Below are 16,948 nucleotides of genomic sequence, written 5' to 3'. Positions count from 1 at the left end.
TTTATCCCCCCCCCTTTTTAATTTAACCCTGCAAGGGAAAAAAAATTTTTAGGGAAAACCATTAAGGAAGAGGCTCTCTCCATAGTGCAACGTACAGTCAGGGTCTTTTACACACTCATTAGTGATATCAAGCATCTAAGGTCTATGGCTAACCAGGTTTGTGGATAACTTCAAATTAATGCAGCTGTCAATACCCCAAACAACAGCCATATTCTCTAGCATGCTGTGGATGACACCAATAGCTAACAGGTTCACCATAAGCTCATCTTAAAATGCCGAGAAAGGCAGCACAGTTGCATTCAGTAAAACCCCTGCGCCTCCTCATCAAATCTCCGGTATCCCTCCTCATAAACAAGAGTGTTGGAGACATGGTTTCTTCACGAGGGATGAGTTCACTTTTAACCAACATCTCAGATGTGGTTAGGAAGTCCTCCTGCTTCACACAGCTTACATGTCAGAGCATCTCTACTATGTAAAACAATATCTTTGTCCCTCTACTCTACATTACACACATCAAAACATGTCTGTCTTGGAATGTACACATTTAAGCACGACATTCTATTTCAAAGGCCCTAAAAATTCTTAGCAGAAAGCATCTCCAGTTTAAGCTACTTAAGAAACCCTGGCAAGTCATAATAAGTCTCTATTCAGTCTCATAGAGGCTCGACAGGCACAATTTGCTTAGCATTTTACACTTGAAAGATATTGTGCGCTTTTTAGCCTTTTTCACCTTCACAGAACAAACAGTTTAACACCCAAATCCAAAAGTAGTAACCGTACACTGTTAAGATTAAAATGACATGCCAGTATGACATGTTTCTTAAACCATGCTTTCCCCTCCTTTGGAACAAATGACTTCCTGCACATAAAGCCAAGCACTTCCCTGACGGTCTTCAAAGCCAATGTTGATGAACAGATGGGTAACCACAAATTCATCCCTGGGTACTGCCTAGTACTTACCTTGTACACCAATCAGTCTGCAGACTATTACAAGCCTAGCCAATAACCAGAAGTCAGAATCAAACCTTGTCTTTTGTTCCTGTGAGGTGAAGACCATAACTATTATGCCAACCAACTCACACGATGTGACTTATCAGTTCAGAGGAACTGGTCTACATTTGTCACTAAAACATTAATGTGGCTAAATGTGATGGTCCTCCAGCTGTAAAGCCAGTATTAACCTATGATAAACACTGCAAACAATTAATTAAAACAAACACCAAGTAATATTTTTTCTGTCATGTGTGGTAAAGAACTTCAAGAAACAAAAGTACTTCAAAATACAAATAGAAAAGCATATTTTAGAGTGCTACACAGGTATAGTCTAGAAGGAAAAATTAAAATGTGAACTTGCCTTTACAGGACCATTTTTGTGCACATACTCTATGTGTTCTGCAAACTGAGACGTCCCAAGTGCTCGTCCAATAATACTGTACAACAGGTTCTTGGGATGAGGAAATTCCGTCAGCAAATCTTTTGACCCTAGCAAACAAAAACAAACATGAAAAGAAAAGTTAGGTAGAAAAGCAAATAGCAATTTTTAAATATACTCTAGCTACATGAAGCATTCACATCATCAGTGGACCAGTTAAGTTTCACTCTTGGCTCAAGCCCATGGTGAGATTCATGTTGAACAAAAAAAAATGGAAATGTGTAGGGTGTCTAAATCTAATTTTTGGCACATGTTCATACAGAATGGCATGGACTTGTCAAGATCAGCAGATATTTGCAATACTTGACAAGCGTAACGCAGGAGTTTTGCCATGTCGAAAATTTAACAGTTCACAGATAGAAACATAAGACATCTCTGATGGTTATTACCAATGCTCCTAACATTAACAAAGTTTTTACTGGAAAAGCTGCCATGTTCCTACAAGATTGATGCTGCTATTGTTTGTTGAAACATGGTTTAAGAACAATGGCTGGAAACCAGTTCTGTCAGGGTATAAAATGTTTTTAATGTAACAGACATTGTGACAAAAAATAGGTGAAGGTGTTAAGTCAGCGATTAAAAACAGTTATGAAACCTGTGATTATTTCATGTTCAATGATAACATGAATACTACAGATTATGTAACTGACAATAAAACCAAACCTGGAACATGTTACAGCTGCTGAAGTGTCTAGACCACCAAAGTCAAGTGCTGAGGACGTACAGAAATCCCATGCATTTCTTGTATGAAACACAGGAGGGAAGAATAATAGTTACTGTATAGTTAAATTTACCAGAAACAGATGAGTAATTTTAAAGAACATTAGTAAAGAAATTGCTCACAATGGATGTTCAGGAACAATTGCCTCAGATTGTAAAAAAACTACTACTTGGAAGCAGAACATGTTAGACATGGTTTGTATTCCTAAAGAAATTACTGTCACTTCATGTCAAGTTTTACCATCATTGATGTGCAGTGATCATGGGGTTATAAGTATTAATTTGTTGCTAGATAATTCTACCAAACTGAATCTAAACTTATGCACATAAGATGGATGAGGAGGAGGAAATTCACCCAGGGGATCATGCCAGTCGTCCTGCTAGACAAGGGTCCAGGAAAGTAAATATTGTGGGAAGAAATATCCAGGAATTGTTATGGCTAGGCTTGTATAGGCCCTAGGTCAGATAGCCTAGTACCAACCTATGAACAACCAACTACATGGAATTAAAACAGTCACTATGTAAAACTAATTGATGTGTTCAGTGGAAAAACTTCAGAAGGAATGTGGAAGGTTTTGAAAGAGAAATTGTTTGACTGCACAAAAAATAAATGTTTTAACATCAGTATCTAGGCAGGCAATGTCAAGGAGGATATATTTCTATAAGAATGAGATACTTTATTAAGGTGAGAGACAAACTATAACGGAAAAGAGGTTCAACAACTTTGAAAACTGAAATAAACAAGTTTGGCAGACAAACAAACACTCTGAGACAATCAAGAAAATTTATATAAAAATATTGAGCATAATAAGAAACCATTTTATAGAAATATAACATGGTGTAAAAATGTACAAACTGAAAAACTGCTTGTAGATTCTAACATTTATTCGCAGACACAAGAGATTATACATTTCCAAAATCTCATACAAAGCAGTTTGGCTCCACAAACTAGGTAATACATTGTCCTAGTGGCATCCAGGTAACCTCAAATACTGTAATCAAATTAGATCATATTGAAAAAGAACTTTGAAAAATGGATACAAACAAAGCACAGTGAGGAGATGGAATTAGTAATAACGACCTGAGAACACTTCAGTAAGAATTTTCAGCACCATTATATTGGTTATTTACTATCATACAAATATGGGGAAATTCCTCAAGATTGAAGACATTCACTTGTTAAACGTATCTTTAAGGGAAAGGTGAGTAAGACAAACCCAGAGTCATATAGACCCTTAAGTCTACTTTCATGTTGTGGAAAAATAATAGAGAAGGTAATATTGGAACAAGTTATTAACAGAATTGGAAAGGCTGGAGTTGAAGCTATATATCAAGCATGAAAATGTTAAAAATACATCTATTACTACCTGTAACATGATGCCTCACAGCAAGAGGTTCTCCGGTTCGATTCTTGGCTGGGGTGCCTTCTGTGCAGAGTATGCACGTCCTCCCTGTGGTTGCGTGGGTTTCCTCCCACATCCCAAAGACATGCTATAGCTGGATTGGATGCTCTAAATTGGCCCTAGGCATGTATGTGTGTGTGTCTTCTGTGGCAGTTTGGGTGCTGGGCTGGCAACTCGACACTGTAAAACTCCACTGCCAATCATGAGCGGACAGGTGATCCACCGTGGCAACCCCTAACTGGGAAAAGCTGAAAGAAGAAGACTACGACCTGTAAAATGATGTTCTACAACAGCAGCTACTAATGAAAAATTGAGCTGTGATGTAAACTTCAGCATCTGACAGGGTCATGCACAACACTGATCAATAAATTAGAATGTATAAGTTCTGTTCCATTTATGGTGTTGGAGAAATTTAAACATCATCTGAAGGCAAGTTATTAGTTTTTAGGATACCTTGCAAATTAAATCTTAAGGAAAAGAAGTTTTGTTTTTCCTTGTTGTTAAACAGGATGGTGTCCATTTCTGATGGACATGCAAGTAGTTCTTACTCGGGGATAAATCTGTGTGTAAAGATATTAATACTTATAGCCAGAAGTTAGGTACTGCATCTGGGAATAGGGTTTTCCAATTAAGAGCTTTTCTTAACTTTTGACTTATTTCTTTGGCTGTTACTTCATCCCATGTCATACCCTATACATCTGAACTTTTTACTGTTTCTTTTACTACTTCTATCCCTTCAGCTGTATGTTCCACAGTCTCCACAGATATTTCAGCAAAATGTGTGTATTTTTTTAAGGCATTTTTATTCCTTTTACTTGGTTTACCAATTCTCTATACTAATACATTAATATGTTAATAGACATTAATATGTTCTTTCTTTAAAAGACACAACTAATTAAAGTTAATTGATTGTGATTAGTCAACTGAATTGTATATAAAAAGGGGGGGTGTGTGTGTAAGGTTTTGTACCTGATGAAGTTCCGTTTGTACTGAGTGTGAATAAATGGAACAAAAGTGCTTATAACCTTGCCCTGCCTGGTGTCTGGTTCTTTTTAAGGAGAAGGTATCCTGTGACATTTTTTGTTGGATTATATGTAATTTTTTTAAAACAAGAAAATCTGCAAATATTGGACGTTTTTGGAGTTTGTCAAACTTGTAGGGGACTCTAAAGCATATGCCCTACTTCATGTCATTAATGTTCAGAAAATACTTAGAAGAGGAGGGAGAAAGTTAACTAAGTAAAACAAAAGTTTTCCTTAATGGTACTATTTTAATAGTGCATGATTTCTTTGCATGGTACAACGTAACATTTTCACAGTTATTTTTAAATGCAACAGGGATACTAATGTAAATAGGTGCTCCTGTGTTTTTTTTTCCCTCTTTCTCCTTTTCCTTTTCTCCTTGTTCAGTTTTAAGAAATTCAAGCATTGTGGTGTAAAAACTCTGCTTAAAAGAGCATGACAAAAGAAAAACTAATGTGTTTATTCATTCTTGCACAAGGGAAATGACTGGGTTAAGGTCCTTATCTTAATCTAGTAATAACTTAGGAGAAATCAAGTAAATTAAAAATATATTGATTATTTTAAGGCAGCAATTTTGTGTCTGGTTCCAGTCTCTCCAGGAGACAATCTGATAAAGAGAAATGGCTTGAAGAAAATGTTTTCTAAAAACATTTAAGTATTTTCCCAGCTGAGAGAGAGTTACACAGATAAGACAAAACCAGACAACACTTAATAGAAACACAGGCTATACCATGCACCTTAGCATGGATAACCTTTCTTTTAGGTCATCTCAAATCTGTGTGTATGGCTGTCAGTTTAGAACATCTGTTCCTATTAGGAGGGTAAAACTTCAATAATTGAAGCTATATGTAGTTTTGGGTGTTATTACAAAGTTAAAAGGTTTTGGGGGTATTGGAGTGGGTTTTGTTTCACAGCTTTCAATAAACAAAATGTTTTGTAAGATGTGACTAGGTTCAAATGCAGAGGACAAAACACTGTATAAAGGATTAATCTGCCAAACAGTATATGCATGTAACAGTAAAGCTGGAACTATACACTTATAAATCCATCTATATAATATGCACCTCCCTCCCTCCAGGTAACAATATAAACACCCTTGAAAATATTCTTTCTTGGCTTTCAACTAACTTCCCACAAGAAACCATTGCCCTGGGTGACTTTAATATTGACTGGAATACCAGCATCTCAGCAAACCAGACTACCCACATAAACCTCTCTGTTTTTTCCCCAAGCTATAACCTCCCCCACCAGGATCCATAACCCTAATAACAAAAAAACTACTCGACTGGATACTGATAAATAGTCATCCCCTCTCCTATGAAGCAGGAATCCTTCCTGATGATGTCAGTGACCACTCACTGACCTACATAACCAGGCAAAAGATCAATGCTCATAAACCAGCCTTATATAAAAAAAACATTCGAACCAACAAAAACTTTAACCCTATTAACTTCCAAACTGAACTGAAAGCATGTGACTGGTCACCCCTAAGACACCTCCAATTAGACGAGACAGTATCCTTCTTTAATACCAAATTCTTAGAAATCCTGGACTATCATGCCCCATCCCCGCTCAATGAGAAATAGGACCAAACCTGCTCCATGGCTAACAAGAGAGACAAGGCACAAAATTATACTAAGAAATAAAATCTGGACAAAATGGAGAACTAAAACCACAGATGATCATCTAACATTTAGACAATTAAGAAATGCTATCAAAAAATCCATACTTCTAGATAAAAGAAACTTCTTCCACAACAACCAGCAAACCCACCAATACAAACCTCAAAAGTTCTGGGCAGGCATTAACAGACTCCTCCACCCAGGTCAGTGCAAAAACTCCCACCCCAACAGGATCCACCTATGAAACTCCAAATCATATAGCAAATGCCTTTAATACCTTCTTTAGTGAAGCAGTCCAAAGTCTTGCTAAGTCACTACCTCCTGTTAGTTCAAATTTTTCATCCTCCTTGACAAATTTAACCCCCCTCATTTCATGTACAACCAGTCCCTACATCCCTAATCTACACTCCTCTTCTTAAACTAAAACCTTGTACCCCCTTCAGCTGACTCTTTTACCAGCAGAATATCTACAAAAAGCTGCAGGTGGAGTAGCCCTTCCTATTTCCATCCTTATAAATAGAACCATTACTGAAGAAACAACCCTATCAATCTGGAAAGTCTCCCACATTATCCCACTGCACAAAGGGGGCAACTCACATGAACTCTAACTACCGCCCAATAGCTCTACTCTCTCCTTTAGCCAAAATTATGGAAAAATGTATCCACCGCCAACTACTAGACCACCTAATGAAAAATAACTTACTTGCTAATTGTCAGCACGGCTTTAGGCCTCACCATAGTACCACCACAGTCCTCTTACACTTTTCCGACTGTATTAACAATAACCGAAACAACACTCTATCCTCAGCACTCTTTATTGACCTTTCAAAAGCCTTTGATATGGTCAACAATCAACTGCTCTTGAACATAAAGTCTCTCTCTCTAGATACACAGGCTTTACAATGGTTTAAATCCTACCTTGAAAATAGGCAACAGGCTATGCTTTGGGAAAATAATCTATCCTCTCACCTTCCTATTACCCTAGGAGTCCCCCAAGGTTCTATCCTGGGCCCTCTCCTTTTCTCAATTTTCATCAATGATCTTAATCTAATCATTCCTCAAGCAACATGTATCCAATATGCTGATGACTCCACACTAATATGCTCAGCTACCTCTGCACCTCAACTTCAGTCCATTACCCAAACAGTGCTTAACACAATAGAAAAATAGTTCCTACAGCATAGCCTCCTCCTGAATCCTAAAAAGACAAAACTACTGCTCTTCACTCCACTCAAAGGTCCCCCCAATTGACTTCACAGTTTTATCCAATGATGGCATCATTATATCTCCCGACCCAACTACCAAGCTCTTAGGAGTAACAACAGACCATAGTCTTAGCTTTGACACACACATTAACACAACAATAAAAACAGTAAACAAAACAATTAGGCTCCCTCTATAGGATTAAACCCTTCCTAACTCTAAAAGCTAGAACCACTATTGCCCACACCCATCTTATTTCCACCCTCTTCTATGCCTCTCCCATTTATACCAACCTATTAAAACACAACCTTAAACTAGCTACCTCCTATAACAATATTGCCAGATTTGCTACTGGTTCCTCATATAGAACTCACCACTGTCAAAACCTTAAACACCTTGGTTGGCTAGAACTTCAGTTTCCACAACTTATTGCCCATAGGATCCTCTATCTTCCCAAAATACTCCTATACCTAATAGCCTTCTTACCCCCTACAGTAATTTGACAACCCTTCACTCAGCCAATAAAGTACTAGTATCCACAGTCAAATCCAGAAATAAGGCCAATGATTCACTGTTTGCCAATACTGTTGGCAAATCTTGGAACCTGCTTCCCATGAAACTCTCATCTCTCTCCTCAGCAAAACTGTTAAAAAAACAACTCGGAGAATACCTTATTAACCACTGGTTATGCCCATGTAGTAATCCAGACTAATCCTTCCACCACTTTCTCTGAACCCTACCTACATAACTTTTTGCAATTTAATTCCAGTTATCTCTATGCCTTGGAGAGTAGACCTACCTAGTCTAATTTTAGTCTCTACAATTCTCTCTTACACTCAGTCCTTTACTAACGTTACACTTGCATAAGATTGCTGCTTGCAGCATTATCTTGCTAAAACATATAAAGATCTTTATAGACTTTCGTTGTATTTCTTATTTCATGCTGCCTTAAAGTTGCTATGCTACTATAGGATAATGGGATGACTCGCTGCTTAATACTGTACCCGGAGCTGTAATATTTGCTATTGTATTTTTTTTTTATATTTCTCTTTCTTAATAGTGCACCACTTCAAATTTGTTTATCATTTAATCTTTTTTCTTATTATTCTGCTACTTTTAACACTAATTTTTTGTCTATAAAACATTTGTATTCTTCACCTTAAAATAGTACTACACCTAAATTTGTTACTTTTTTACTTATTTGTACCTGTAGTTGCTAATATTTTGCTTATGTGGAGCTTTTCTCCCCGGGTCTCTACTGAAAATGGACATATATCCAGTTATGTCCTAGCCCGGTCAACAAATGTAAAATAAAATAAAAAATAAAAATAAATACATTTAAAAAGAAAAGTTGGGAATAATAACATCAAGAAAATTATGCTTTCTGTAATGTCTTTAAACGTCAATGATCTCACAGATAAATACAAAAAAGAGAGTACTGAACTATATTAAAACACAGAGGACAAATATTTATGTTATAAGAGACACACTTGGAATGCAGTTATTCTTGTGGAAGTCTGGATGCTAGAAGGGAAAAAAATGATAAAGATGTAGAAGGTTTTGTTTAACAGTATTTTAAGAAGAGAAGAAGCATCAACCATCCTAAAAGAAAGTGGTGGTAGCTGTGATACCTAAAGAGGGTAAAGCTCCATCAGATCCAGCTTCATTCAGACCTATTTCAATACTAAACCATGATTATGTCTATAATGCCTAAAAATGGCAAGATTGTTAAATATGGATTAATGTGGTTTTGTGGACAGGAGGTAATAAACATTTGGCAACATTAACAGAACACTGACGATCCAGAGGGAAGGAGAAGGCAAGAAAACTCCACTGTTCTGAGGTCTTGACAGAGTAAGCTGGGATTTTATCGGCAGGGCAATGGAAGCATTTGCATTCTCTGATCAAATTATAGGGTTGATTAGGAGGATACATTATGAATTGGAGGTGAAAATTAGAGTGGATGGCTTCCTCTCTGATAATTCCTGCTTTAGCAGAGAAAAAAGGCAGGGGTGTCCTCTCTCCCCTTTGTTATTTACATTACATTTAGAACCACTGGCAAAGGAAATAAGGGACTTAGAAATTCAAGGATATAATTGGTATGGTAGTCAAAAAAAGCTGCCTTTATTTGTAGATGATACTATTTTATACCGGATAAAACCAGAAAGGGACATTACAGTGTTGTGGAACATTTTGAGACGGTTTCATATATTTGCGGGACACAAAATTAATGAAGCTAAAACAAAGGTAATAGCAGTAAATTATATACTCACAAATTGGTTCAGCAATATCCATATTTATGGGGGCATGATAAAATAAAGTATTTTTGTTTGGAGTATGGCTTAAAATTATTCTGATGTGGCAGCTAAGGATTTTTGGGAAGAGACTAAATAGAAGGTAATATAAAAACTTGGAAAATGGAAGCTTTGTTATATAGATATAGATAGTAATATATAAGCAGTTAAAATGTTTTTAGTCCTTTTAGTCTTATACACAGGTCAGGCATAGTGTTATTAAGCAGATGAGAAGTTGCAGATAGCAATTACTAAAAAGCTAAAGGATTTCATCTGGGAGGAGAAGAAAGCAAGAGTCAAGTGGGTAAGCTGACTCTTCCAACAGAACAAGGAAGATTGAGATTACCCGATCTGAAGGGGTATTTCAGAGCAACAAATTTAAGGCTCTTATACACAGCACAAGCAGAAAAATATAATTCAAAGTGGATAGGGATGATGATGAAACGGGGGGGAGCTCAGTAAACGAAAAGAGACTGGGATTTTGGGTGTAGACATTTGAGAACAATAATAATCATACAGAATATTATATTTATAAAGTAATAGAAAGTATTCTAAGAACCAAGCTAACATGGGAATGGAGAAGGGAGAGTCTGCCAATACAGATGACCGCAATTAGTAATACAGACAACAGGAAATGCAGGGCTGGAATTTATTGTAGAAAAATGGCAAAGGAAACAAGGTATAGGGAGGAAATAACTAGACAGGGAAATGCAACAGAATGGGAAGACACCAAGAATTTATTTGGACTGCAAGTTAGAGAGTGCCCATACTCGAACACCAGTCCTTGATAGGAAAGGCCAACAGAAAAAAAATGGGGAGGGGGGGTCTTAATTGAAAGACCAACACTGGTAGAGTTTTTAGTAGAACCCAGAACAAAAGTTGCTGTTAAAATAGGAATAATTAATAGAACACAAAATATTGCATGACAACTCTAAGAATCAGAGGAAGCTAGAAAGGATTAGAAAGCTAGCTTGGATCAGCAATTTGCAAAGAAACAATGGGGGATATATGTATGTCTCACAAATATGCAACATCTAGAAGATTTAGGATCTTTGCTTGTAAGTGTTTACATAAGCATTTTTATAGCCCAAGTAGACTCCAAAGAATTTTTCCTCATGTAGACAGCAAATGTTGGAGGTGTAACTGGGAAGCAAGAGGTAACTGGGAACATATTTTCTGGAGTGCAATGAGTTGGCAGACTTTAAAAATTCCCTGCAGACAGCTTTGCCAGATATACTGGGTGCTTAGTCTAATCATAGTGGCTTCCAAAACAGCCACTACTAGAAAATGGAACTAAACCAACTTTACTAGAAACAACAAATATATTAACAGAAATAAAATGGGAATTGTGGGAATAATACATGCAGAGGAGAAACAAGGTTTAAAAGAAGGCAGCATTTGAATGAGCTATGCGATGTTTGACTGACAATGACTGGATAGATTATAACTAATGTATAATGTTTGCAACTACAACAGTGTCAACATGGTTTGTAACATATAACGTTTGCAACTGGAATTGATATGGTTTGTTTTTATTTATATAAATGTAAGATTGCCTATGTCATATGTGATAATTTAATAAAGACGTTTCTTGTTTAAAAAAAGTGATTCAGTATTATTTAGCATGGATATACAAGTGGGGTGATGTGGGCAAGTGCCAGCATAGCCAGCTGGAGTTTTGTAAAGCATGATATGTCTGTCCTTTGACTATCAAACTAATTTATACAAGATACCTGCGTTACAAATATAATTAGAAATGTATGCCATTTGTATATCAAACTGATTTATGCAGATACTTGTGCTAAAAATGTATTTGTTAAGTTTACCCTGCTGGAATGAAAAGAACTGTATATGTACTGTTGTAAGTGAATTAAATGTATAGGTTTTTAATAGAGGATAATGACACAACAAAGGTTACCCAGCTAACTTATTGTAAGAAAAATAAGGGAAATGCAAATGAGCTGTTAAAACATTAAAATGGCACTTCACAGGGCTGAACAGGACCGGAGACACTAGGTATGTGAAAAAGCCTTTGTTAATTAGCTCAGTAAAAATAGGAGAAGCCCCAAGCACTGCCCTAAATATTTATGTACTGTAACCATCTATGCTACATTCCTGTCTCAGCTTCAGAGGGGAATACTGTGAGAACCTAGAGTCAGGTGGCCAGATATGGTCATTCTGCCAGCCCTCTTGGAAATTATATTTTAGATATTACAAAGTGAAATCTCAGAGTACTGAGCATTCTGTTTGGGGACCCGAGTAGAAAGACTGCTCATATATTTCATCTTGCCTTGCGTTAGTACGTAACTTAACTAAGGAGCAGTAATTATTTTAGTCGGGAATATATCAAAGCTTAGTTTAGATACTGTTTTTCTTTGTCTGAGTCTGTCCATCAATATTCTTTTCAATATTTCCCATAATCTGAACTCTATGTTTTACTGTAAATATATATATTCAATATGTTCATGCTCTTTTACTATTAAATATTTTTAAAATGTTTATTGGGGCTGGTCCTTGTAAAAAGTACTTGACCTTTGAGAGTGCTTACATTTATTTGGCAACACTGTGTGGGCCACTCCAGAAGGCCTAGCTGTCTTGTATTAGTATTAATATTACACAGTATAATTGGGCACCCTTTGTTAAGGGCCTTAGAGTAGCTGATTGTGAAGTGCCTAGTGGCAGTGATAACTACCTTATACTCTGGGCAGAAGTAGGGCACAGCAGATAAATCTGTGCCAGCCTTTCCCAGGTGTGTGTGCATGAAAAAAATCAAATCTCTCAGTTTGTGTATGAAAAATCAAATCTCTCAGTGTGTGTAGGTGTGTGTGTGTGTGTGTGAAATCAAATCTCTCAGAATGTGTGTGTAAAATCAAATGAGTGTGCATAAAATCGAATCTCTGAGTGAGTGAGTGTGTATATATAAAATCAAATGTCAGAGTGAGTGTCAGCTACTTGGGGCAAGAACATGAAACACTGGGTTTACAAGAGAGGGTGCTGTAGGACTTGGCTGAGAACCTAATCCTACAGCAGTGAGCCTTATTGGGGACCTGGATATAGAGACATCCAGACCCAGGGCTTTGTGTGTTCAGTGTGTGTTCTTAAAGGAAATTGTACTTGATGCAGAGACGTCTGCATCTGGAAATACTGAGTGCATCTATTTGTATTACAAGTGCACATCCCTCTCCAGTATCAGAGATAAGGATTCAAGCTCAATGATTACTGGCCCAGTGTGGGGATGTCATATATTGGTGGCCATCACATACTGGTAGCAGTGGTGGGCATCACAATGAGTCTACAAAAATTACTAAAATTGTGACAGATCCTTTCAATGTGAAGCATGCCTCTCAACTTTACTGCAAGAAATCTGGATAAAGCCCAAAACAATGGGGAAACAATGGCCACAAAATAGGGACAGATTTTATATTACTGTTATAAACTTACAAAAAATTGCTAAAATAACATTGTGTATTAGCATGCATTTTCTGAAAGATATGAATTCTGCAACTCAAATATGTTATTTAAAGACCTCAGTCACCAGTGATCTGTCAGTAAACCATAAATTTTATGAGCAATAATACCAACCAAAAATGCTGCAAAAAACCTGGATAGATGAAAGGTATCATGTGAAGCCACGAGGAACAAATAAACGCCAACTTTTTTAAGATTCAAAATAAGGAATGTTACTCATAACATGGTACAGTTGAAAGGTATGCAGCTCATTATGAGGAACCTGTCATATACTGGGTCTTACAATGTATATGTTCCACATTGAAATGATTTACACCTATTTTTTGCAAGATTGTGTTAATATCCAGGTTGTTCCCCACTGCAAGATTTCTTTTTAACAAATATCAATGTTAAATAATGCTGAGTAATACTAAAGCATAGCAACTTAGAAAATTATTCTTAAAAAGTGTAAGAAAGGGGACTTGATCGTGCTTTAAGTAAAATCATTAGAAAGTGTTCCAAAAGCAGTCTTTGTTCTAAATTGTGAAATACAGTGTTGCGTATTTTGAAGATGGTAGGTTGAGCATACCCAACAAATGTACCACTTACAGGAAAATTCTAGATTTTTGATTAAAAAGTTCTTGTTCACAACTATTCCACATTGAAAGGGTTTGTAACATATTCAGTGTTATTTTTTTTTAATAACACTGGTGGCAAGTAATACTGAATCATATTAATTAATTGCATTTTAGGATGATATAGCCTTTACAGAGACATCTATATACAAGAAATTTACAATTATTCAAAACATACCTTTTGATAAGCATTCAGTAGTGAATTTAACCATACGTGAGCTTCCTAGAACTTTTATGTATTGATTGACATTTGATTACCAGGAAAGTCCGACTGGGCAATAGCCCATTTTCAGTGGAGGCCCAGGGAGAAAAGCTCCAAATTATTACAAAACACTTTAAGAACAATTTTACAATCTTCAAAAATAAAACAAAAACATCTGCAGTTTATATATAAATGATAATGTATGTTTTTATATTACTGCTAATTTAAGAATCAATACAAATTATATGACAATCATTTATACAGAAATAACTTGTAGAAAAATTAAAGGCAAGTTATTTATTTATTTGACATTTGTTGACATAGCCCTTTTTCAGCAGAGGCCCAGGGAGAAAAGCTCCACAGTACAAATATGTATATAAATGAAAATATAAGTTACAATAACTTTAAAATACAAAAAAGTTAGCAAAAGAATAAAAGTTAATCATACTGGTGGCATACACATATATGAAATAATTCTAATACAAACAAAATTTGTAATATGAAGTGAGGGAAAAACAGGCTTACGGTATAGTTGAAAAGTTAAGGAATACAAATTTGATAGAAGCAAGGAAGTAAATGAAGGATGAATAGAGGGATATAAGGAATGAAAAGATACTTGCTCACATTGTTGTCAGTAGGCAAAAAAAGACTTAACTACTGGCTCCAGCAGGTCTAGTTGACAGTACATACACATTTGTTAATTGTACAGTCCTAGAAACTAGACCCGTTTTTCACTTGTTACAGACCACTGTCTGGTTAAATGACTTGCTCTGACTTATGCAGTGCAAACAAATGGGGAATCGAACCAAAGACTACAGAAGAAAATTGACAGCTCACAGCTTTAATCCTCTATGCCAACCAACTGCTAATCCTTGATGCTAAGTAAAATACCAGAAACAGAACATGTAGTCAATTTCAGTTTAGAAATCACTTGCCGACTAATATATAGCATCCAATCCAAAACACTTGTACAACGCACTAAAGTTTGTCTAAGTCCCCACAAACAGCTCGACTTACAACGTACAGTATGGGAGAAGAATGAGAAACAAATAACACCTCCGCTGAAATAAATCGGCAATCCACGAGATTAAAGTAGAGCTAAAATAGAACTGCCACAACACCTTCAAAGGTTTACCTTTTCGATTTACTTCATATGGCCTTCCTGGACTGCTGCTTTTCTTCTGCTGCCCTAATCCAGATATCAGTGGTGCCATACTCCCATCCACCTGTTTTGACCCCAAGTCTCTTACTGACTCAGTCTCCAAATTATTTGGTTTCGTGTCCCCCAGAAGAGAACTGCTATTTGACTGCACTGCTTCAGTACCCTCTACTTGACACTGTGATAATTCCAGCATCCTTAGCCGACCAGTTCTATGTCTAGTCATTGGCCGGATAGAAACTAAAGTGTCGGTCCATGATGTAGCTCCAGAACATCGCCACAGCCGTATCACACCTGTCAAAAAAGCCGGTCGCCAGCCCACGGTGCCGGTTATGGGTGCCGCCATATCTAAATCTTATTCTAATTTGGTTTGACTTGTAGAGTAGCAATGAAAATCTGTCGGGACAAGAGTGGCAGCACACGCGATTACTGACAACAGCGCCTCTGCAGGAAAAAAAATGCAAAAAAGTATTTTCATTTTACTCCTGTTTCGTGCGTGACCTTAAAACTTATGTACAAAACCAATTTCGATATGCATTTTTGAAGTAGCATCCTGTATTCCAAGCACAAACGAAACTCCCATTTAAGAATCTCATTTAAAGTAAGGACAACTGAGCATTAAAACTGGCATTTAAAATCATAGTAGGTGGTCGAAAACAGGAGCACTTCCTTATTTCACAATAGAATAAGATTAATTATACCATGACCCCCCCCTCCATTATTATTCCAAAACGTGCACGCTGATTGGCCAGCGTGCCCGTTGTAAATCGAGTTATACTAATGAAAAAAGGTCCGGTCGCCCGGACTTTTTTCCATTAGTATAACTCTCTTTTTAAAACACTACATAGCGAGACAGCTTTAACCGTTGCTTATTTTAAAGTTGTCTCGCTATGCTAAACCCATTTAACATAGCGAGACAGGTTTTAAAAAAAAAGCAACGGAGAAAGCAAGATCTCCGTTGCTTTTTTTTAGTGTTTCGCTATGTTAAATGAGTTTAACATAGCGAGACAGTTTTAAAATAAGCAACGGGTCCGCTTTTGCCCACAGCTCTGCCGCGGATGCCAGACATCTGCGGAAGGGCAGCAAGCAGGCATTATACTATGCCATTATTTAAGAAAAGTAATAGTTTTTTCTTTTCTTAAATAATGTCATGGTATAATAGCAATAACCCACTTCAAAGTATGCTACAAAGCCACAGAAACTTCATTTTTTGGATGGCTGTGCCTTTTCAAATACTTTTACATCCAATTTAAGCTGTGACATGTTATGAGCATTCTTGTTAGAGATGAGATACTAAAAGTATTTGGAAGCAAACTTTCTGTGACTGCTAAGAGTTACAGCTACTTAGAATGAAGCTCCAGGAAATGTGTGATAAACTATTGCAAGGTAGATTTACTTAACATATATATTTATTTTTTGTAGGCTATGACCTTACTATTTCCCTCATGGGGCCAGAATATAATTTGTTGTACCTAATATTATTAGCAAAGAAAGTAATAATGAGATCCTGGGTACAAGGGACACTTTCTGGGAAATACTTGGGTTTGCTATTACAAGAAGTGAGAGAGATTGCAACAACACTAGATGGTGTTCAAATTTGATGGAACATGATCAAGAAATGGACTGTTTGGTCAGGTGCCACCTTATCTCTCTTACTGACATATTCTTCACAGGCTGATGACTTATTTTCCCACAAAATAGCAATAGTTCTAAATATATTAGGCTTTATCCTGCTTTTTCTTACATTAGTAATAACCCATTTGGTGACATTACACTGTTTTACTCTCTCTCTCTTTCTCTTTCTTATGT

The 16,948-nt window shown here is 36.6% G+C and overlaps 1 protein-coding gene across 1 annotated transcript in view; it reads right to left on the bottom strand.

Annotated features, from left to right (window-relative positions):
- Positions 1 to 15,796, bottom strand: part of DHX30 (DExH-box helicase 30) — a 1,694,732-nt gene extending 1,678,936 nt beyond the window's left edge. Inside the window, exons 1-2 of the mRNA XM_044066068.1 lie at positions 15,116 to 15,796; positions 1,355 to 1,482 (exon numbers count right to left, since the gene is read on the bottom strand). Coding sequence (XP_043922003.1) covers positions 1,355 to 1,482; positions 15,116 to 15,485 — 498 coding nt within the window. The 5' untranslated portion in view covers positions 15,486 to 15,796. The remainder of the gene's footprint in view (positions 1 to 1,354; positions 1,483 to 15,115) is intronic.
- Positions 15,797 to 16,948: the final 1,152 nt, after the last annotated feature.

Source organism: Protopterus annectens, chromosome 3.part0 (assembly GCF_019279795.1).
Source record: "Protopterus annectens isolate FY-2018-M chromosome 3.part0, PAN1.0, whole genome shotgun sequence".
NCBI classification, from domain to species: domain Eukaryota; kingdom Metazoa; phylum Chordata; order Ceratodontiformes; family Protopteridae; genus Protopterus; species Protopterus annectens.
The sequence above is the reverse complement of the archived record's forward strand: the minus strand, read 5'-3'. Positions and strand labels throughout refer to the sequence as shown.